Raw genomic sequence first — 23,385 nt, forward strand, 5'->3', positions numbered from 1 at the left:
AGAACATAATGTGAGAGTATTACTAATATAAATATACATACACTGAATAAAATGGTGAAACAGTTTCCATTCTGAGAATGCTAATATAAAATTCCACAATTAATTACAAAGAAATGGCAAGTCACAAACCGGATTAATTGTGAAATTTGAAGAAAGACTGAAATAGTATTTTCTTGAAAAACATATCTTAGTAGGCCTATTATTTAAAAGCAAAGGGGGAAAAATAAACATTTTTATGACTTAAGTGTTGATATGTTTATTCCTTATCAAAAAGTGTGTGTAATCACCAAAAGATTTGTAATACATGTTTTATTTTATTTTTTAATTAAAACATTTCTGTTCTTTCAGTTGTTCTTAAATTAAGACTGATTAAACTGCACACAAATGACATATTCCTAGAAAAGCTTTAATTTAGGGTACTGCTGCAGTGGAGATGTGTTTCTCTCTCAGTTTTCGGTTGTTGTATTTGAATATTTTGTCTCTGGGGATTGAGAATCACCAAAGCAGAGGAGCAGCTGCAAACTGTTGAGCACTCAAGGAAAGGTTTTAATATCACCAAACAATAATAAACTTAACAACTATATGCAATTTATAACAATTAAGCTTGATGAGCTACACAATTCAAAACAATTTGCAATGCTGTAAAATGTATTAAAAAATTAATTTAATTGTAACAACATCTGGTTACACTTTATTTTAAGGTGACATAGTTACATGGTACCTACTCAAATAAGTACTGAGTAATATTAATTAATTACATGTACTTACTATAGAGTTATGGTTAGGGTTAAGGTTTGGTTTAGGGTTAGTTACCTGTAATTATGCATAATTTACTGTTATTACATAGTAATATGTAGTAACGTGTAATATGTCACCTTAAAATAAAGTGTTACCCAACATCTTTATGTGTAGCCTACATTACTACTAATACTTACGATTTACTAGAATTACATTTTGTGATCAATTCAAAATTATGCTGCTTGAAACATTTGCTGAGAATTTGAAATGTTATAAGAAACCTTTACAGTTATTTGAAGTAATTTTGCTTTGCTTATATGCAAATGTGGTGGGCTTGTGTTTACTTTGACTAAGTTCTCTCAAAGGAATTTCAGAATATCAGAATTAGATCTTTTTGAGAGTGTCTGTGTATTCAAGGTCTCTCTTTCTTCCTCTTTTTCACCTCACACCTGCTGAAGTGAAACTCCGTTCATGTTTATGACTATTAATTCTTGGAAATGTCAAAATGTTAAAATTTAAAACCGAAGACTGCAACAATTAAATATTTATTTTATTAATTCTATACCATGGTTTATTTTACACTGCTTACCTTTGTTTTGTTTTGTTTTGTTTGTTTTGTTTTTTTGAACAATAACTCTTTCAAAACACCAGCACTAGTTTTCTGTCCAAATATAGTAAATAGCACAATGACTGTCAAAATACTATCAATATAGTATTTACAGTACAGTATTTAAAGTATTTAAATTAAGTGTAACTCTAACTCCAACTAACAATTTGATGGTATTAAAAAGAAAAACTGCATTACTTGTCATGTTTCAGTTCCATCTGCTTACAATAGGCAATAATGTTTTTTATAATTCACTTTCCTTTTTATTTTCAACCATTCTACATTTTTTGGTTGAGTGTTGAATGTGTGAGATCTCTATCTAAAAGTGAAGGAGTCATTACTTTATTGAATGTACAGTAGAAATAATGTAATAGAATTCCTTCAGGGCTGCCACTGGTCAAATGGGTCCCCTATGCAGAACTTCAATTGCCACCTTGGTTGATTCCTGTGATGTCAAAGCTGAATTTTTAGCATCATTACTTTAGTCTTCAGTGACACATGATCGTTCAGAAATCATTTTATATGCCGATTTGCTGCTCAAGAAACATTTATTATTATTATTATTATTATCAATGTTGAAATCAAACATTATTTTTCAGGATTATTTGATGAATACAAAGTTCAAAAGAACAGCGTTAATCTGAAAGCTTTTGTAACATTGTCACTACCGTTCAAAAGTTTGGGGTCAGTAAGAGTTTTTTTTTTTTTTTTTAAGAAATTAAATAAATTATTTCTTTTATTCAGCAAGGATACATTAAACTGATCAAAAGTGACAGTAGAAATTTATAACGTTGCGAAAGCTTTCTATTTCAGATAAATGCTGTTCTTTTGAACTTTATATTGATCAAATAGGCTAATCCTGAAAAAATGTACACATCTGTTTTTAACATCGATAATAATAATAAATGTTTCTTGAGCAGCTAATCGGCATTTAGAATGATTTCTGAAGGATCATGTGTCACTAAAGACTTGAGTGATGATGCTGAAAATTCAGCTTTGATATCACAGAAATAGGCTGCCGTCCGAATCCGCCTACTCAATGAGTAGCCTAGGTAGGCTACTTAATTTCAATAAGCACTTACTTAACGAGCGCTAAAAGAGTGGGTAGCCTACTTAACAGCCAGATCTCGTTGAGTATGAATGAGATCCGGATATAATCCGCCATGTTGACGTTATCATGTGACCTACGACGTTATCACAAGCGCAACAACTTAAAATATATGAGTGACGTGTTAATTTAATCTGTAAATATCTTTTTCTCTACTATATTGATTAAACTTTTTGTGGTCTTGTTGAAGAAACAGCTGCCCAGTAATATTGTGACTGTAGTAGGACTAATATATTTTGGGTTAATTTAAGTTCTTATATTTAACTACTAATGTGACCCACAGTTTATTTTTTGTTACGAAAACCCAAATTCGCGTGAATATGTTGTTAATTTCTTTATTTTATATGCAAAAATGTCCATCCACAAGCAAAAGTGTCATAAATCTCCTTTGTTCTCTCTTTTTCTTGTTGATTACCTCTAGTTTCATCCCTCATGCTTATAAATAATAAACAAATAAATGAAAATAAATACTTTTATGCATTATGATGTATTCAAAATATTTAACCTCGTCATCATGCTTTATGTGTGTATATAATCTCAAACTATGACGTATACAAACACATATTTATGGTTTTTGTTGTTGTTGTTGTTGTTGTTGTTTTTTGTCATTATTATTGTTCCTTGTTAAAGATACAACTATGGTATTTTCCCTGATCTTGTATGTAATTATAGGTCCTGCAATAATGCAAATGCAAAAATGCAATAAAAATAAAGATATGAGTGACAAAGATATGAGTGATGCAATAAAAATAAAGATATGAGTGACACCTCACAGCACCGGTAACTGCACAACCCTACCTAGTGCAGTTTTCCTCAGTGTTAATAATGTCTGCACAGAGGAGACGTCGGACAGCTGCTCGAAGATCTTATCTTTGGAGAAGACTGATTTTATACTCAAAAAATGTAAGCATAAACTACTTAAAAATTTAGATTACCCCAGAATGAATTGCTTTGCTAGCACACACCAACATTAACCATAAACCAAAATGTAATTATATTACTTTTCATTTTACTTCTTTAGTAAAACAAGCAAAATGTAATGTTTTGTTATAGGACAGCTGTGCATGAATACACACTAGACAAATACAGCTGATGTGAATACATCTCAATTTACATTCAAGCAATATATAAATTTACTGATAATAGCATAATAAATAAGTAAATTAATAAAAATAATAATGACAAATAAAAGCATATACAATTCAACAACACAAAGCTTTATTCAAATTTATTGATCTAACAATCACGTATTTACAGTCCTACTGCCATCTCAACACAGCTGTGCCAATTCTGCAGCTTTATTTTGATCAAGCAGCTGATGAACACCTTCATCCATCATGTCCCTCACTGCTGCTCTTCTCAATGGGGACATCATTGATCCAGAGGATGAGGAAGACCATGATGATGGTCCTCTGAACCACACAACCTTGAAGCAAGAGTGGAAGAACATGTGCAGGACAATCTGGCTGCAGCTGTGTCTGCTGCAAACATTCATGTGCTCTCCATCAGCGTGACTAAATAAACAGATTAAAACATTTTACAATTTATTCATGTCAGCATTCAGTTTCTTGCCGTATTTCATTTCATATTTTTACAATTACATTATAATTTGTTGTAGCTTCATTACTTTTGTGGTGTGGTTAAACCACTGAGCTGGTCAGCAGAAGGTTTGCTGGTTTGATCTCTGCAGCATCTCCTCCAGTGTGTCCTTGATCAAGACACTTTACTCCAGGTTACTCCAGCGGGATCATCCCTGTAATAAGAGCACTGTATGTCACTTTGGATGAAAGCATCTGCCAAAAGTATAAATGTAAATTTGATTTTTTGTTAGTATCTCGGGCACAAATGCTAATTAAAGCTGTTTATTTCTTAAAGTTTACATTTTCAAGATACTACTATAATATAAATGCATACATACATTTCATACAGCTTCTATTTGGGGGCATAAGGGTTAGTTCACCCAAACATATAAATTCAGTCATTATTCACTCGCCTTCACGCTGTTTTTTTTTTTTGTTTTTTTTTGTTTTTTCTGAACACACAAGGTGATTTTGATCAAGTTTTTCCTGCTAGTTTCTGTTCATACAATATCAGTCAATGGAGCCTGACTTCCAGAAGCTTCATTACATTATGTGACATTATTTGATGATGCTTTTGAAGCTCCATTGTATGAACAGAAACCAGCAGAACAAACTTGACCAAAATCACATCCTCAATCTGTTGGTCGTTGTCTAGATGCTCTTGCTGGCTCTGGGCTCACTGAGGATGAAGAAATCACATCAACATCAGGTCAGATGAGGCAGTAAGGGCAGGTGGAGAGATGGAGGGTCTCATCCATGACTCTACACCATTTCAAGGATCTGCTGTGTCTCTCCATCCTCAGTGCACACACCAGTCCGAGGACATTTCACATCCTACAAAAATGCACAAACATAATAAAAAATCAGTCATTCTTTATCTGTGTTTTACCTGTACTCTTTCAGAAGATGCGTAATAGCGCCCCCTACCATATAACCGTGAAAACATGGATAGCCAGAAAATTCAGTCAATGGCGGAGAGTATAAAGTAGATTTGAAGTAAATTCCTATGTTCACTACCAGTGGACTAGCCTACACAAAAATTCAGATACTCTGAATTAGGAACATATCTGTTTTCTTTATAAATCAATATTTTCAAACAATGTAAGTTTATAAGACAGTAGCTTATGTAAAACTATGTGGACAAAATGGCTAGGCTACTCAATCAAAAGATTAAACCCATCTACAACACAAGTATACTTAGAATACTTATGCTTTTAAGTATATCTCAATCAAAAGATTGAGTATAAGTAGCCTTTTCTGTCAGTATAAGTCAAGTAAGTGCAATTTTAAGTATATTTCTGAGATGTACATAAAAAGTAGACTGAAAGTATACTTTCTTATTTTTAGTTTAAAATAAGTATACTAATAGCACACTTGAATAAACTTCTTTTTTGTAAGGATAGCTCTCTAGTGAGAGGTGTGTTTTTGTTATTGGACCGTCTCTCTGTGTATGACGGGGGCACAGTAGTTCAGTCCTCTACAAAAAGCTATGTAAATGAATTATCATATAGTGAATCCAGCTGGTATGCTTTTCTTCTCTAAAGATGCTCACTGACTTTTGGTGTTTAACATGATAATTTATATATTTTGCATTAAACATGTAATATTTACTTTGTGTAAAAACCACACTTTTCAAGTAACAGCAGGATGTGACATATGAACAGCTCTTTTGTGAGAGGTTTGTTTTTGTTATGGACCGTCTCTCTGTGTATACGGGGGCTGGGGCACAGTGTTTCAGTCCACTACAAAAAGATCAGAAGCATCTGTAAATTAATTATCACTATTAGTCAATCCATAATGTGCAACTTAAACAGATTTTCTCTATTCCACCATAATTTTCACCGTAAGACTTCAATACAGTGAATACAGGAAAATTAAAAAGAGTGCTCTTTTTTCATTTTTGTTTCATTCAGTTATTGCGGGACCATGTACAGAATAACACCAACTGCCATCACAGTTCAGTTAATTATAGATCCTAAATGACACATAAATTAGAACAGAAATAAAGAGATCTGTAATCATTTTGCTGTTTTTACAAAAAAAAAAAATGAAGAAGAGTTTTATAATAGAGTTTGGGTCCAAAACTTCTCCATCTTATTCAACAATTTTAAGGGGCAAACTTCAATATGTTAGGATCTATGTATGGAGATGCACCTTTTTGTACAGCACTCTGCAACACATCTCTATGTAATGTACTGCATGTCATGACTCATAAATATTATAATAATTGCACTAAGTGCATCCCATCTCCACAAATGTTACATTGTAAAAAAAAAAAAAAAAAAAAAAAAAATCTTTTGGCTAGAAAGGTTGTACCTACATTTTATTTATTTATTTATTTATTTATTTATTTATTTATTTATCTATCTATCTATCTATCTATCTATCTATTATTTATTTATTTGCATTTAACTTTTGATAATTTTATTGCTCAATAAAAGTTCCATATTTCCTTTTTGTATGCTGGATTATTTGTTGTTTGAAAGTCTTTTACAATAATTTCCTGAAAAGTCTGAATATTCTCTCTTGCGCTGCTTTATAAACACTAGAACTGGGACATTAGTTATTGTCTGGCTTTACACCACTGTGATAACTACAACCATGATGATTTACACATGTACATAAACTCTAGGAGACCCGAGACTAAATGAAAAAGCAGAGAGGAAACCAAAGGAAGGACGTAACATAAACCGAAAGCTATAGAAACATTCCTGGAGCAAGACGAATTAAGCTGGTTTTACTTTTTAGTTTTATAAAGTTTAAAAGATAGTTTTCTTATTATAGTATTCAATGAATGTGTGACTCATGCTGATAGCTTTATTAGCAATCTGATTTTCAGGGAGCAATATTTAGCCTCTTATACAATACAGACATAAATGTATTGAAGTCATTGGAGAAACGTTAAATAGAATTCATTAATTATATGTTGTTTATTCTTTGTCTGGTTAATACAGTCTACTATATAGTCGACTATGCTTTTGTAAACATTTCAAGTCTTATGAAGAAACGTTTAAAAAGTCTCAAGATAGCAAAGGAATTGAAACATAAGACTATTTGACGTGGTTTGGATCATTGTGCAAAACAGCGGACACAATGTGGCACAATAGAGTACATGTAAACAGATCTGCAATCGGATTCAATTCATTCGGACTGACGAAAATTGGTGCATGTAAACGTAGCCACTGGCACACACACACACACACATGCACTCACACAGAATGATCAAGTCATATTTGTTGCAATGTATAGGATTGTTTAAATAATAATAATTTAGTCTTATTCCTGAATTTTCTTTGTTTGTTTACTATGGGATCATATCATTTTCATGAATGGTTCTACAAAGAACCTAATAAAGTGACATGAAGAACTGTTAGAGGTTCTTTTAAGAACCTTTCAGTGAAAAGAGAAACTTCAGTTCCAGTCAAAAAACTCTTAATGGTTCACAGCTTAATCTTGGATACATTTCCAGTTAAATAAATGTATGGCATAATAATGGCATTGCACATATTAAATATGCCTTTAAACATTTTAATTACTATACAAGAAAGGAAAATGTGCGAGGTTCAAGAGGTTGTTGTAAAGCCTGTTGCATGAGAAGTATTTGAGGTGTCATGTGTCACTGTGCATGGAGTGGTAGTGGCCACAGTGAAACATTTCACTTCATAAACTCCTTACAGTGGAGTTCATTAAAGAAGTCCTCAACAAACATTTATAATGTAGAATTTTCTTTATGGTCTAGATTATTATTATTGTTATTGTTATTATTCTATATTATTTATTTAAGAAAAAAAAAACCCTGAAGTTTCATTTTTGAAGTTATACCCACATTTTATAAACACTTAAACTCACTGACCTTTGGTGTTTAACAATAGCCTTGATATTTTACATATTTTGCATCAAACATATAATATTTACTTTGTGTAAAACCACACTGTGCAAGTAAATGTGGACTTTAACGCCAGGATGTGACATGAACAGTGAGAGGTTTGTTTTTGTTATGGACTGTATGTCTGTGTATACTGGGGGTACACAGTGTTTCAGTCCACTACAAAAAGGTCAGAAGCATCTGTAAATTAATTATCTCTATTAGTCAATCCATTTCTGTCAGGACAATATAATAGATATCGTCAAATATAATAGATAATTGCTTAGAGTTTGTATTGGCAGTATTGTTCTGTTCTGGGCAAGAACTCCCTGTGTATTCATGCAGCATAGCATGGATAAGAGCAGGGAGAGCAATAAACCCCCTTAGGGTAACAGAACAGAACCAACATATGCAGATATTATTAATGTCAATAATTTAACATGTACACATTTTCAAGAATTAGTCTGATTCAAGGGGAATCATAAGTCAAATCCTGACTGAAGAGAGGAGGAGCTGGGGATGGAGGAGGGTAATTTGCTCCTGAGAAATGCGATAGCTGCTGATAATACCGAGTAACTTATATATGGATGCTGCGATAGGCGTTGTATTCCTATAGGTAGATGTTAGTCACCTGGGAGTCAGCTGATGGGAGCATGACTGACGTGACATACCAGAACTGATAATCTGTACTCATTTCGCTGTGCTGAATGTGTTGTGCTGAATTTTCCTTTTTGTACAGTTCTCTGCAACACGTCTCTGTGTAATGTACTGCATGTCATGAATATTTTTGCATTGAGTGTGTATTTTGATGCCTCTTTCCCTAATATGCCATCATTATTATTTTCATGCTATATAACTTTTTCAGTTTCACTAAAACCTTCACATCTTCATTCACAATTACACTGTTACACTTTTTATTTATTTATTTAGTAAACTTACATTTACTGTATTTATCCAATTATTTGTCCAATTGTTTTACGCTGGCAACATAAAAAAAAAGTGATCTCAACTTTTGCGAGTAAGTAAAACTCAAAAAAGCCAATGCAAAAAGGAAACAAAATGTATTTTTTGCACACAGAACCATCATGCAGAAACATAATTTATCTGGAGTAAATGAGGAGATTGTTCTGTTGATAATCTGAGAGCTGTTGGTTTTTAAAATCCAATCTTTATGTTGTATATGCTTTATGTACGACTATGACATAAGAACCATAATGAAACTAAAATGGCTAACTGGCTGTTTATGTAAAATATTTTTTTAACAGATTGGATAGATTCTTCCCACTAATATGCAGGTGTTTCCTGTGATACTGTCACAATTAAACCTCTGAGTTCCTGAATGAACTGTTAAAAATAACCTTATGCTTTTCTTCTCTGTATGCTCACTGACATTTGGAGTTTAACAATAGCCTTTATATAAATTTATATCTTTGCATCAAGCATATAATATTAACTTTTTTTTAAAAAAACTGCTCTGCAAGTAATTGTGGAGTACTTTAACTTTAGTGAGCACTGTCACGAGTGGCTGTATAAGCATGCACACAAAGACAAATAGGTCAGTTAAAACAGTCTTTGGTCCAATAATCCACAGAATACATAGAAGAATCACAGGGAATACACATCCACATAACCAAGATGAGACCGGACAAAGAACTGAACTAAACAGGGAGTAAATATACACAGAATAATTGAGTTAATTGAACAACAGGTGAATGTAATAATAATCAAGGGAACAAACTGGCACACACCAGGAAACTAGGGCTGCATCCAAAAACTTAAAAATGCTGCCTTCGGAGGACACATTCCAAGGTAGGAACCCACATAGAAGGTGACGTTCTTGTGACCTTGCGCAATGTTCCCTAAAAGTTCCCTATAGGTGATGAAAATTTTGAACCTTTACAGAACATTAAGGACATTCCTAAAACATCCTCTTTTGGTAATGAAAATGCTGCAGGTTAAGATTCCTTATATGACATTAGGGGGACGTTCTCTTTTGTTTATTTTTTGGTTGCACAAGAACGTTACAATGAGGACATTTGGGAAGTTATCAGAACGTCCTATAGTAATGGTCCCCTAAACATTCCCAGAACGTCCTGAATATTCCCGGAAGGTCCACCAAGTAACGTCCCCCAAACCTTAAAAGACTTTAGTAGCCTGTTTTGTGATGCTCAAAGTTAATCTGTTATTCTGAACATTTTGTCACCATTGTTGATGTGATGTCTGTGAGTCTACATGATCATGTCTGAATAATGTCTACATAATGACATAAAAACTTTCAAAACATCAAAGCAGGACAGGATTTTATGCAGTATTATAGAGCTACAATAACATGAAAGGAATACAATATTTGGAGATCAGTGAATAAGACCACTGTATGATAATGAAATCATCAACAATAAGCAATCAAATTCATCTGATCAGATTCTATTCTCACATTTTTTTAACAAATATTTTTTAGAAACACACAGTTACAACAATTGGAAAAAAAACTAATGTTGAAATGTCAAGGGTCAGGAGCCCAACTAAAACAAGCGCTTACCTCCATAACGGTGACTTTGAACTTTATTATTTTCAATAAAACATCAAAACCTCACTAAGAAGTTTTGTATGAAAGAAAAAGAGTCAGAGTGGTTTGTAATAAGTGAAGATTCTGAGATCTAGAGAGATTTGTCAATGTTTAATGTTCTGTTTCTGTTATCTGAGTTTTGTGCAGTTATCGTTGTGTTAGAGAGCAGATCCTGTGCTTCAGTGAGTGATAAGCCAGAAACACTGATGTTATGCTGCATGTTGCTTTATTTGTGTACACCAATTTTTACATTCCCAAAACATTCTCAGAATGTCCCCACTAGTGTTAAGGACGTTGTCTAGTAAAGTTCCCAGTATGTTCAGAGATGGTCACGATGTGGAGTTCTTTTAAGGTTTGGGGGACGTTATTTGGCGGACCTTCACAGAACATTCAAGATGTTCTCTGAACGTTTAGGGAACCATGTTTTATTTGGAAATGTTCTCAGAACGTCCCTGCTGCCCTTGTCAAAAAATTGAATTGAAAATTTGAGCTAAACTGACTAACAAAAGTGACTGTTCAAACAAAAACTTTTTTTTTTCTTAAATGCCTAAAAAAAAAAAAACTCTTTACAGGCAATACCTGCATAAATATTATGAAACCTTTTCTTTAAAATGCAAATCTCTTGCAGTAAGTCATTAGCTGACAACAGCACATGCATGAGCTAATGTAACTGCTGTATGACTGCATCAGCAGCTACACAGTTACTGCAATTTATAAATGTCACCCTTACGGAGGTAAGCACTAGCTTTAGTTGGGCTCCTGTCCCTTGACGTTTTGAGTTTACTTTTTCTTCAATAACTGTGTGTTTCTAAAGCACATTTGTTACAAAAAAAGTTGGGTTGCATGTTGTTGTTGATTTTTTTTTCATCATACAGTGGTCTTATTCACTGCTCTCTGAACATTTTATTTATTTCATGTTGTAGTTTTATGAAAATACATAAAATTCTGTTCTGCTTTATTTTGAAAGTTTTTATCATTGGGCAGAAATTATTCAGACAGAATTGTCTGAATAAAATGTTGCCTTCTACGTGGGTAGCTGCTGATGCAGTGATACCGTAGTTACATTAGCTCATGTATGTGCTGTTGTCAGCTAATGGCTTACTGCAAGTGTTTTGCATTTTACAGAAAAGGTTTCATAATAATAATCCAGGAAATCCCTGTAAAGTGCATTTTTTGTAAGATATTAAAGAAGCATTAGTTTTTGTTTGGACAGACACTTTTGTTAGTCAATTTAGCTCTAATTTTCAATTCAATTTTTTGACAAGGACATTCTGGGAACATCACATTTCCAAATAAAACACATCACATCAATCCTGGACAGAAGGCAATTCTAGATCCACAAGTGTACATGCAGGAGGATGTAAGGCCTGCCTAATGGGCCCAATGACAGTTTCCCACAGGACGGGGAAGGTTTACGCATGTATGCCTTTTCAGCGTCTCTATGAAGTTCATTTAATTTCACTCGTTTAATCTGACTCCAATTTCAAATGATTCTTATTCTTAGGTTGTGCTTCCAATTAGAAATTAATCATTAGTTATGCCTTAATTTAGATATTTGATTATTCTGATTACCTTATAGTTTCAATTATTTCATTCACTGCAGTCCCAGTATCGCTTTAGAAGAGTCACTTCAGCCGTTAAGTTCTCTTCCCGAACACAAACTCGTCAGTTCTGACCTTAAACATTGGATGCAGGGTAAATATCTACCTTTAAGTCGGTCGCGCTCTGCTTACTCGTAACAAAAATCATAGTTTTATATATATTTACGAAAACTGCAACTTATTTAAGGCAGTGATAGTCAGAAATTGAAATGGACTTAATTGATGTGCCCCATGCTCCATCTATTAAACCTTCCGTATGAACAATCCTGAACACAGATTTGATGTAATACCTTCGCTTTGATCTACTAGAAATAATGAATTAAGAATAATACAGAATCAACCAAATATAACATTTTATTTGTCAAGTAAAAATATATCATGCCAATTACATTACAGTTAGACAATTAGAAGCCAATTCAGAAATAATGAATGCATAACATCAGTTGAAATGCATATACACACAGTGGTGGACTAGTGTTTGAAGACACTTGTCCATCACTGCGTGGGGGTCTCTGACTACAGACAATCCCCCTTAAAAACAAATTAACACAAAACAAAAAAACTAGAAACTAAAACTAATATACATAACAAAAATATGCAATAAGCAAAACTGCAGGGCCTAGCGAAAAAACCTACACCAAATTGTATTTAAAAAAACATTTATTTCATACTAAGTAGGCTGTACTACAAATCAGTTAACATATTTACTCACATATTGCTTGAGACTTACTGGTATAAATATTATAATTACACTTTATTTGGAGTACTTCTTTATTACACAATGCACATTTCTTGATATTAAGCCTAAAATGTGTTTTAATATCACTATTAGTAAGGATAGTATGTATATATTTAAATGTATAATATGTTTATATTTATAATGTATAATATATTTCAATGTATAATATATTTAAATGCAAGATATTTAAAGTGTACCTAAAGTATACTTGCAATAGTTACATTTTAGCACAATCAAATACTTATTTTCTTTGTTAATTTTACTTAACTTAGTTAAGCAGAGTGTACTTAAAGGGATAGTTTACACAAAAATGAAAATTTGATGTTTATCTGCTTACCCCCAGGGCATCCAAGATGTAGGTGACTTTGTTTCTTCAGTAGAACACAAATGATGATTTTTAACTCCAACCGTTGCAGTCTGTCTCTAATGCATGTCAATGGGAATTCCATCTATAAGAATAAAAAAAACATGCACAGACAAATCCAAATTAAACCCTGAGGCTCGTGATGACACATTGATGTCCTAAGACACGAAACTATCAGTTTACACCATATGTCCAACTGCCTTGAGCATCCGGTGTGTGAGGTCTGAAAGCGCGCTCTGATGCCGGAAATGATCTCTCACGTGTATATGTCCATGAGTGCGAGCGATCACTTCCGGCATCAGAGTGCAATCAGACCTCACACACCGGATGCTCAAGGCAGTTGGACATAGTGGTGTATTAGAGGTTAAAAAAAAAGACATAAATACGGTTCGGTTTCTCGCACAAACCGATCGTTTCGTGTCTTAGGACATCAATGTGTCGTCACGAGCCACAGAGTTTAATTTGGATTTGTCTGTGCATGTTTTTTTAACTCTTATAGATGGAGATTATACGACTGACAGGCAACGGTTGGAGTTAAAAATCATCATTTGTGTTCTACTGAAGAAACAAAGACACCTACATCTTGGGTGCACTGGGGGTAAGCAGATAAACATCAAATTTTCATTTTTGGGTGAACTATCACTTTAATTTCATATGTGAAATTTAGTTAAAAAAAAAAAAAACGTGTGCAAAAACTTAAAAAAATTATGTACATTTTACTTATTGTTTTTTTTTTTTTTTCAGTGTACCTACTTGATATGTTGCTTCAGGGTCACAACACCGGAAGGAAAGGATGAGGAATCAGGGGAGTTATGCATACCTGACCTTGGGCTGTTTATAGGGAAAAACACATACACCCTGCCCTGTACCCCATTCTTATTTACTCACACACAGTTACACCTGGATCAAACCTTGACAGAGAACATATACCGAGCGTTGTGAGGCTGCTGAACCTGGATTTATATGGACTTGTCAACTCTAAACCTATACTGTGAAACTCAGAGTTTGTTCAACTAGCTTCATGCAACAGGACTCAGATATGTCAGATTCAACAACAAATCTTTTTAAGATGAACTATTACCTATAGCACACACTGGCATGTTACATGTAGTTCCAACAAACATGGATTAGGTAAACTTTCCTTTTACACATTTAGCCGAAATGAACTCAATGAAGTTGTGATAAAATGTTTAAGAACTCATCTTCATTAAATAAATTAAACAAGCAGCAGAAATAACTTTTTTGAGTTTTTACAGTTTTGAGAATTTACAGTAGCTACATGTAGCCTATACTAAAATGGATTCGTTTCTAATTTAAGGGTCCTCCTGTTTTGGATAAAATGCAACATTAGCAAGTCATGTCAAATGTCAAGTCATTGCAAATCATGTTTCTGACTCAGGACAATTGAGAACAGTAGAAAGGCGAGAGAAGTGTTTACTGCATCCATTACTCCTGACCGAAAAGTAGAATATCAAATGTTAGGTTGAAGTTCTTTTGATCACATGAACAGCTTCTTATGGACTTTTTGGTCAGTAACTCAAAGGCACCAGTCACTGTGTATGCCTACTTTGACTACTGGGGGAAAGGAACCAAAGTCACTGTTTCCTCAGGTAAGATATTGAAATTTTCTGTCATTTTATTTTTATTTCTTTTTGAAGATCAAGTAAGTAGTCTTGGCACAAAATTTCAGACGTATTTACAATTTGTACCTTGGTTAACAGTGGAAAGAGGCGTCGGTAACCTTAAAACATAACGCGTAAAACCTTTAGATTACAGAAAGTGTGAACTAACGTATCAAACCGTGTCGCTTTGAGAACGTCGATCTAGACAAAGTACAGCCTATAGCCTGTGTAAATGTATTTGTGGTTATGGTATGGCTCTTATCATAAACTTTCCGGCTGTGACGGTGCCTTTGACTACTGGGGAAAGGGAACCGCGGTGACTGTAACATCAGGTAAGAAGTTAGATGCGTTAATAAATTATTCGTTATGTATTGTTTTATTAACATTTTAACTAATAAAGCATATTATTTTTATTAGGCTATTAACAACACTTTTTAGTCATAGAAAAATATCATGGATAATGTTGCAATAGGCTAAATTAATAAATCATGCTGCAGCTATAGGTTCGCTTATATTAGTGGGGAAAAACACGTTTGTGTTTTTGTGCACTGAAGAAATTAAAAGTATCACTGTGTAGTCGCTTTGACTACTGGGGAAAGGGAACCGCGGTGACTGTAACATCAGGTAAGAAGTTAGATTCGTTAATAAATTATTCGTTATGTAGCCTATAGTTTTATTAACATATTAACTAATACAACATATAATTTTTTATTATTAACAACATCTTTTAGTCATAGAAAAAAATATCATGGATAATGTGGCAATAAATTCATAAATTAGGTTGTATTAGTGTAAAAATCGTTTGTGTTTTTGTGCACTGAAGAAATTAAAAGTCTCACTGTGACGCTGCCTTTGACTACTGGGGGAAAGGCACGTCGGTCACAGTGACATCTGGTAAGATGATAAATTTAATCTACTCTACTCTATAACGTTGGCACGTTTTAAATATAATAGTAGGCTAAATGTAAAATTACAGACCGCTGGTCCGTTTTACAATAATAAACATTTGATTGAATTAAAAGGATAAATGGTCGAATCTGAGTTAGAATAGCCTAATGAAATGAAAGCGACTTGTTAAGCGGTTACATAGTTGCTATTTTTGTACAATATCCCCGGGTAAAGTGTCAGTGTGATTATGCTTTTGACTACTGGGGAAAAGGAACCATGGTCACTGTCTCGTCAGGTAAGAAAAATACTCACCTATCAAATCAAAATCTGATTTAAGTACGATAAATGTGTGCGAAGTTAATTTGTCGAAAAACTGTTTTTACATTAAAGCAACATTTCAATGGCGATTTTCTTGTTCTGCGATTAGAGCAATTAAAGTCAGGACATTGGTCTTAAGTGTTTTGTTAGAAACGCAATTATGATTCACATTAATTATGAATAACTACAATTCTAAATAATTAGATTTGTGCATTCAAATAAAACAAGAAATTGGCTACAGGTCGTTCAGCAGACTCTGAGCGTTGCATTTTATACTGCTCTGTAACATTAAAAGAATATTGTGTAACTGGGCTTTCGACTACTGGGGAAGCGGCACCACAGTCACCGTAACAAACAGTAAGATTTTATCATTAAAAATCTTATTATTTTATCAAGGACATTTATCGTAAAATAAGACAAAATTTCACGCGCGTTTTATTTATTTATTTATTTATTATATATCTTTAATTGAGTTTTCTATCTTAATGTAGCTGTTGTGAAATGTATGGTATTTTCACTTGACAATTTAAAAGACCACATAATTTTATAATTTTGTTGTAGGCATAAAGCTGCTAAAAACAAACAAAAATCAATAATAGTAGTTATTCTTAAACAACTTGTCTCATTGTTCATTCTTCTCGCATGTGTTGCTTTAATTTGCTCAAATATTAGACACTGAAAACAGCCAGAGCATAAATAAAAGTCTGCAACGTCTATGGCGCGTTTAAACTTGCGGCACACAGCCTAATATAACGCATTATATTTTATATTATTGATTGCATCCAAATATTACTAAAATAATAATAATAATAATAAATGGCGTTGCTTACTGATTTAGAAAGTTGTCAATGCCTGAAGAGGGCAATTTAAGATTTAAAAGAAGGTATTTGGCAGAAACTATTCAATAAATAATTGCAATTACAATGAAAATAAAAGAAAAACTTTTTATCAGTGCGAGATGTGTTTGTTTGCATTGTTTATTTACGCTATTTGTTTTTGAATTGGTTGAATGTTATAAAATGAAATAGTTGAAATAGTTCAATGTTATAAAATGCTATAGCCTACAAATTCAAATTCTCAAAAGGTTGGCATTTTCATTCAAATTATTTTTTAATTCGGTGCTGAATTGGCTGATATCGATGGCTCGAGAATCGATAATTCACTCTATCAGGGGCTGCTTCACTGCGTTATGTGAGAAATCAGTGGTCTTTATAAAAAAGAAGCACTTTAGAAGAAGAAAATTGCATTTATCAGGACTCATGGGATGTTATAAAATTAATTTAAATTGCAAACTAAATATATATTGTAATTTGTCTATATTCTGGGGGCGCGGAGACCCCATCAGCGTGAGTTTAAGGCGACCGTTATTTAGAACAAAGTTTTAATTCCTTGGAGACGCGTCATGCAGCAGACAGGCGAGCCCGATCACATGAAAATGCGTATCAATAGTACGAGTTTGTAATCTCGTAGAATATATACGCCAAAATGAGTTTTGGCGTGCTTATGGTACGCAGTTTTTCGCGTGCATATGATACGCACTTTATGGCTCATTTTGGCGTAGCCTATATATTCTACGAGATTACAAACTCCTACTATTGATACGCATTCTCATGTGATCGTGTTGGAGCGGCATGTAGGTATCGCATTTCGTTTTTTTTTTTTTTTTTTTTTTTTTCATTTTTTTATTCAAAATATTCACAAACTTGTTAACTATAGCCTATCATGAATTGTATTATATATTCTGATTGTAAAATATGTGGAAGTGAATGTATTTTGTCGCGCGATGAGTTTGCACGGCAATTCAGAGCTGTCGGATATACGAAATCTTCTCCGAAATACATAAAAGTATGTGGCCAGTGAACTGGTAGAAGAATAGTGAAAACGTTATTGTTTCATACACAATGTGTATCTGATATTAATAAAACACTTCGTCAAATTATATAATTGAAAGGGTTATTGTTGCAGCTTCCGTAGACATCAGTGTATGGAATTTGATTTTAACAAACTATAAATGTCTTCTTATGCAGTAGCCTACTTAATTCAAATGTGTATTTAAATGTCTGAAACATAAAATAAACCTGATGAGGTTAAAAACACTGAATAGTTGTGATAGCCTATATGACAAGCGCGGAGCGCGAGTCTCTCTCTGGATCAGCGCTAAAGCATTTTGAATTTAGCAGTGTTTTTTTTTTGTTTTTGTTTTTTTTTTTTTGCATTTTATTCTTTGCCATAATCCCAGTCGAACACTGGGTGTATTACAGCTTCAGAATTATATTCATACAGGGAGTGCAGAATTATTAGGCAAGTTGATTTTCTGATCATATTTTTTTTCCAAGCACATTTTACCATTTCCAATCCACATCAATCTTAATAACTCCTATTAATATTGTTTTTAATCATTTATAAGTGATATTTAATTGTTCATGAAGGCTGGAAATGAAAAATGCCTTATATTCAGGTGTGCAGAATTATTAGGCAAGTTTTCTTTTACAGGCAAAATGAGCCAAAAAAGAGATTTAACTCAGACTGAAAAGTCAAAAATTATTAAATACTCATGAGAAGGACACAATACTAATGCAATACTAGAAATTGCAAAGTTAAAGCATGACCAAAGGACAGCAAAATGCTCATTGGGTCAGCGGGGTCATACAAAAACAGGTGGAAAAGAAAAGACACGTTAACAGCAAAATAATTAAGAATTAAGGTGAAGAATTAAGTGTGAAACCATCAGGAACCCTTTAGTCTCCAGTGACACCATTTTCCAGAACTGCAACCTACCTGGAGTCTCCAGAAGTGCAAGGTGTTAGGATCTCAGAGACTTAGGTTAGCTAAAGAATCCTAAAAAATGACCCGCTCTTAATAAGAATCACAAGCTGAAGTGTTATAAAATACATGAAGACTGGGTTTTTATAGGCCTTATAGACACACAGATTGAGAGTGACTCCTGAAGGACCAGCACCACATCCTCTTATACCACTGTTTGAAGAATTTATCTTCCAGAATCTGGCAATAAGTTTTGGAAGATCATTTTTAGTCCATCTCTGCAAGATGGACATTTCAGGATAAGAGATGGACTAAAGGTGAACTCCCACACCTTACTGCCAGATTCTGGAAGATAAATTCTTCAAACAGTGGTACAAGAGGATGTGGTGCTGGTCCTTCAGGAGTCACTCTAAATCTGTGTGTCTATAAGGCCTATAAAAACCCAGTCTTCATGTATTTTATAACACTTCAGCTTGTGATTCTTATTAAGAGCGGGTCATTTTTTAGGATTCTTTAGCTAACCTAAGTCTCTGAGATCCTGACACCTTGCACTTCTGGAGACTCCAGGTAGGTTGCAGTTCTGGAAAATGGTGTCACTGGAGACTAAAGGGTTCCTGATGGTTTCACACTTAATTCTTCACCTTAATTCTTAATTATTTTGCTGTTAACGTGTCTTTTCTTTTCCACCTGTTTTTGTATGACCCCGCTGACCCAATGAGCATTTTTGACTGTCCTTTGGTCATGCTTTAACTTTGCAATTTCTAGTATTGCATTAGTATTGTGTCCTTCTCATGAGTATTTAATAATTTTTGACTTTTCAGTCTGAGTTAAATCTCTTTTTTGGCTCATTTTGCCTGTAAAAGAAAACTTGCCTAATAATTCTGCACACCTGAATATAAGGCATTTTTCATTTCCAGCCTTCATGAACAATTAAATATCACTTATAAATGATTAAAAACAATATTAATAGGAGTTATTAAGATTGATGTGGATTGGAAATGGTAAAATGTGCTTGGAAAAAAAATATGATCAGAAAATCAACTTGCCTAATAATTCTGCACTCCCTGTATTGACTGCCAACAGTGATAAGGTATAGCTAAGAGTGCTCCAGACCAACCTTACGAAAGTATGACTTACAGAAGGTACACTTAACTAAGAACGTTTCGGGAAACACGTATTAACGTTAAGGTACCGCTTAAGGTAGAATTTAAGAACGACGTAGAGTTAAGAAGGTTTCGGGAAATCCAGCCCTGATCAACATCTCAATCAATAGTATAGCCTATGTATTTTATTTTATTAGTTCATTTGAAATATAACTGTATAATAAATAAGCAGTGCATATATAGGTCGTAGCCTATATATTGTCTGAGAAATATGTAATGTCTCTACAGGTCAAACATCTGCGCCGAAGTCAATCTTCGCCCTGTCTCAGTGTTCTTCTGATACTGAGTTCCTCACCATCGGCTGCGTGACAAGAGGTTTCTCCCCTGCGGACTTGCTTACTTTCACATGGAAGGATCCCGCTAATAAAGGGCTGACTGATTTCGTGCATTATCCAGCGTTCGGGAGTGACCCAGACTATACCAAAATTAGCCATCTGCGTGTGAAAAAAAGCGAATGGAAACCTCAAACCTCTTACACATGTGAAGCTTCAAATTCGATTGGCACTGTACGAGATACGATAACTAGACCAGGTAAGTCTCTAAAATGATATCGTTTTACATTGGACATTGTCGCTACTTCATGTGTCTCTCTTGCTGCTGGGTCAAGATTACGATGATGTTTCTTCGTGGAAGCTATTTTTGAATGGACATTTTATCACACTCTTTGGTTGAATTGTTTAATGCCAATGAACCTGCTGTTATATTTTTGTGCTTGTCAAATAGTTGTCCTTTATCAAAATCTGATGACAGTGAATGTTTACACTAGCCTACAGAAAAAAAACACATAATAGGCTTATGTTTTCAGAAATGCTTTTTCTCTGACCTCATGCCAGGGAATACAACAGCATATGAGATTTCTTCCTGTTTTATCAAATAAAATAAAACATGATTTAAATATAAATAGGCTTCAACATTTAACATTGACGTTCAAACTCAACTACAGGTGCATCCTATGTGCTTTGCTTAATAAAGCATTTTGCACTATTTTCTTGTGCTTTTCATGTCCTCTCCTCTCTGCTTTCTCCTGTATGTTGCCAGTCCCACCACCAGATCTGCCTGCAACTGTCTACTTAACAGTACCTACAAAAAAGGAATTAGAAAATGGGAAAGCAACCTTCTTGTGTTTAGCCCAAGAGTTTTCGCCTAAAACATATTCATTTAAGTGGTTTAAGGATGAAAATCAGGTGACAAATGCAATAAACACCTATGACGCAAGTAAGAAGAATGGCTCAGAAACCTTTTATAGCGCCACGAGCATTTTGCAAATCAGTGCTGAAGAATGGAAGACAGGTGCCAAAATCAAATGCGAGTTCGATCACAAGATGGGAAAACAAGAGAGAGAGGCCGAATATACAGGTATGTTTGCTCTTGAGGACTGTGAATGCTTTGAAAAGCTTTCTTTTTGTTTCTATTTCTTTATTAATTTTATGTTTACCTCTCTTCCTAAATCTATGCAACAGATGTGCAGCAGTCAGTTTTACAGTCTGCCTTTTGTACATAGATCCTATGCAATGAATGAACGAACTTCTATTTCAAATTCACACAAAGATATATTCTTTTAAGCTGATCCCAATTAACAGATCCAAATGTACTAATTAAGTCCAATTTTCTTTCTTGCTTCCTTGTAGCTAAATTAACACTGACACTGAAGCCACCAATTGAAAGTGAAGTATTTGTCAATAATACAGTTGTCTTGCAAGCTGTTGTTTCTGGAGATGAAAAAAAAGTGAAAGAAGCTTCAGTGTTGTGCAAAGTGAAGAATAATGAAGTCACGCTGGGGCCTGGCAGTGTCAGCTTTTCTCAGGACATTTCACAGTATATTAAAATCCACAGAATCATAGTTGATACAAATAAATGGTTTAATGGTGAAACTGTCACCTGCACCATCAGTGACAGAAACATCAAGCAGGAAATCCATTGTAATAAAGGAGGTAATTCAGTTTAAATCTTTCAAATATCTGACTTTGTGGCTCAAATGTGCATTTATGAATGATGAAAGGTTGGAAATAATTTTATTGCCTGCAAACCCATTTGAAATGCTTTCGCTGTCAAAATGCTTAGACCGTCTTGATGCACTATTGTTATTCATTGTAGTTTGATTCTTCTGTTTGTTTAATGAATTTTTATCACTTCCTCTAATTCAGATGAAAAGACACCCAATGTTACCATTTACAGACCTGATAGTAACAAAGACACAGATCATGTCTCTCTGGTGTGTGAGGTCACAAGCCCTAAACTTGGCGATGTCTATATCATGTGGAAAGTGGGCCTAAATCCTTACAAAGAGGCCACAACCAGTGTTCCTATTCATCGAAAGAGCTCCACATCGGTTCTCAGCATCCTAACAGTGTCAAAACAAGAGTATGAGGACCCCCGAACCACCATCACCTGCGCAGTCAAACACGCCAAGAAGGGGAATATAAGCGCTCCATTACAAGTTTCAACAAGCCAAAGTAAATGTCCAGAACGTCCAGCTGATTATACAAACTAACTTTTATCTGTTCATTTGTACATTTTCCAATGCTTATGCTCCCTGTTGCTCACTTGTCAGATTATGTATCTTTGATGTTTTTTTGTGCATTGTTCTGCCTCCATCACTTTACTGCATGGGTCAAACTTCAAAGCCAAATTTCACTCAAAACTATGCTTAATTTGTTATTGCACGAAAATAAATATGAACAAAAACTTAATCACTGTAATACCATAATGTGATAAAATCAATAGTATTCAAGAGCAAAAAAAAAATGAATCTGACCTGTGTGAGTGTGATGCTTTTGTTAAAATTGCACATTTATGTTTTGTCCTGTGCTTACTGTACTGCTGTTAGTCGTTTCATGTCGTTCGATATAACAGTTTCATGTTCTATGTTTCAAATCCAAAATAATTAATTTTGGATTGACATTTAATAAATCTATGTGTTTGCAATTTTGCATGATTTAGTCCAGCTCTCATTATTATAATCAGAAACTTTGCATGCTTCACTGTCTGGTCCTGTTTTAACAGTGTTTAGATAAATGAGAATATTTTGACTCTGCACATATATAGTAAAGCTACTTATGTAATATTGAGAGTAAATATTGATATTTACAATCAATAAGGCATTCAGATGTTTTGTAAGGATGTATGATATTTTATGGGTACTTTATGTGTACTATTTTATATGTATCAGTATTAGTTAATGTCTGAGGTGAAGTTACTTGGGTGGGGGGGTGCTTGAGAATATTTTTATAAAGTGTATGGTATAATGCAAAAACAATGAGTATCAGATAACAATGTTAAATGTTTGTCTCTTCTGTGTACATACTTAGCTGTGTGTGCAAATGAATGTGTGTGAGCACACATATGCATGTGGCCACCATGTGCTTAATTATGCACTAACTAGAAGCCTAGTATTGGACTTTAAATTCAGCATGTGTGATTTATGCTTGCATCTATATGGACTGCACAATGTGCTTACTGTTCA

General features: G+C 34.0%; 1 long non-coding RNA gene and 1 gene segment (V, D, J or C); one reads left to right on the plus strand and one right to left on the minus strand.

Moving 5' to 3' along the window:
• Nucleotides 1-3,680: 3,680 nt before the first annotated feature.
• Nucleotides 3,681-4,778, minus strand: LOC125271656. The gene is made up of 3 exons (XR_007185686.1): nucleotides 4,714-4,778; nucleotides 4,081-4,206; nucleotides 3,681-3,967 (listed from the first exon to the last, which is right to left on the minus strand). It is a non-coding gene; the product is annotated as an uncharacterized LOC125271656 (long non-coding RNA).
• Nucleotides 4,779-14,926: 10,148 nt separating this feature from the next.
• Nucleotides 14,927-22,877, plus strand: LOC125271646. The segment is given in 5 exon segments: nucleotides 14,927-15,122; nucleotides 20,151-20,453; nucleotides 20,961-21,278; nucleotides 21,551-21,853; nucleotides 22,067-22,877. Coding segments are annotated over 5 exon segments (1,371 nt in total).
• Nucleotides 22,878-23,385: the final 508 nt, after the last annotated feature.

This window comes from Megalobrama amblycephala, linkage group LG7, assembly GCF_018812025.1.
Source record: "Megalobrama amblycephala isolate DHTTF-2021 linkage group LG7, ASM1881202v1, whole genome shotgun sequence".
NCBI lineage: Eukaryota > Metazoa > Chordata > Actinopteri > Cypriniformes > Xenocyprididae > Megalobrama > Megalobrama amblycephala.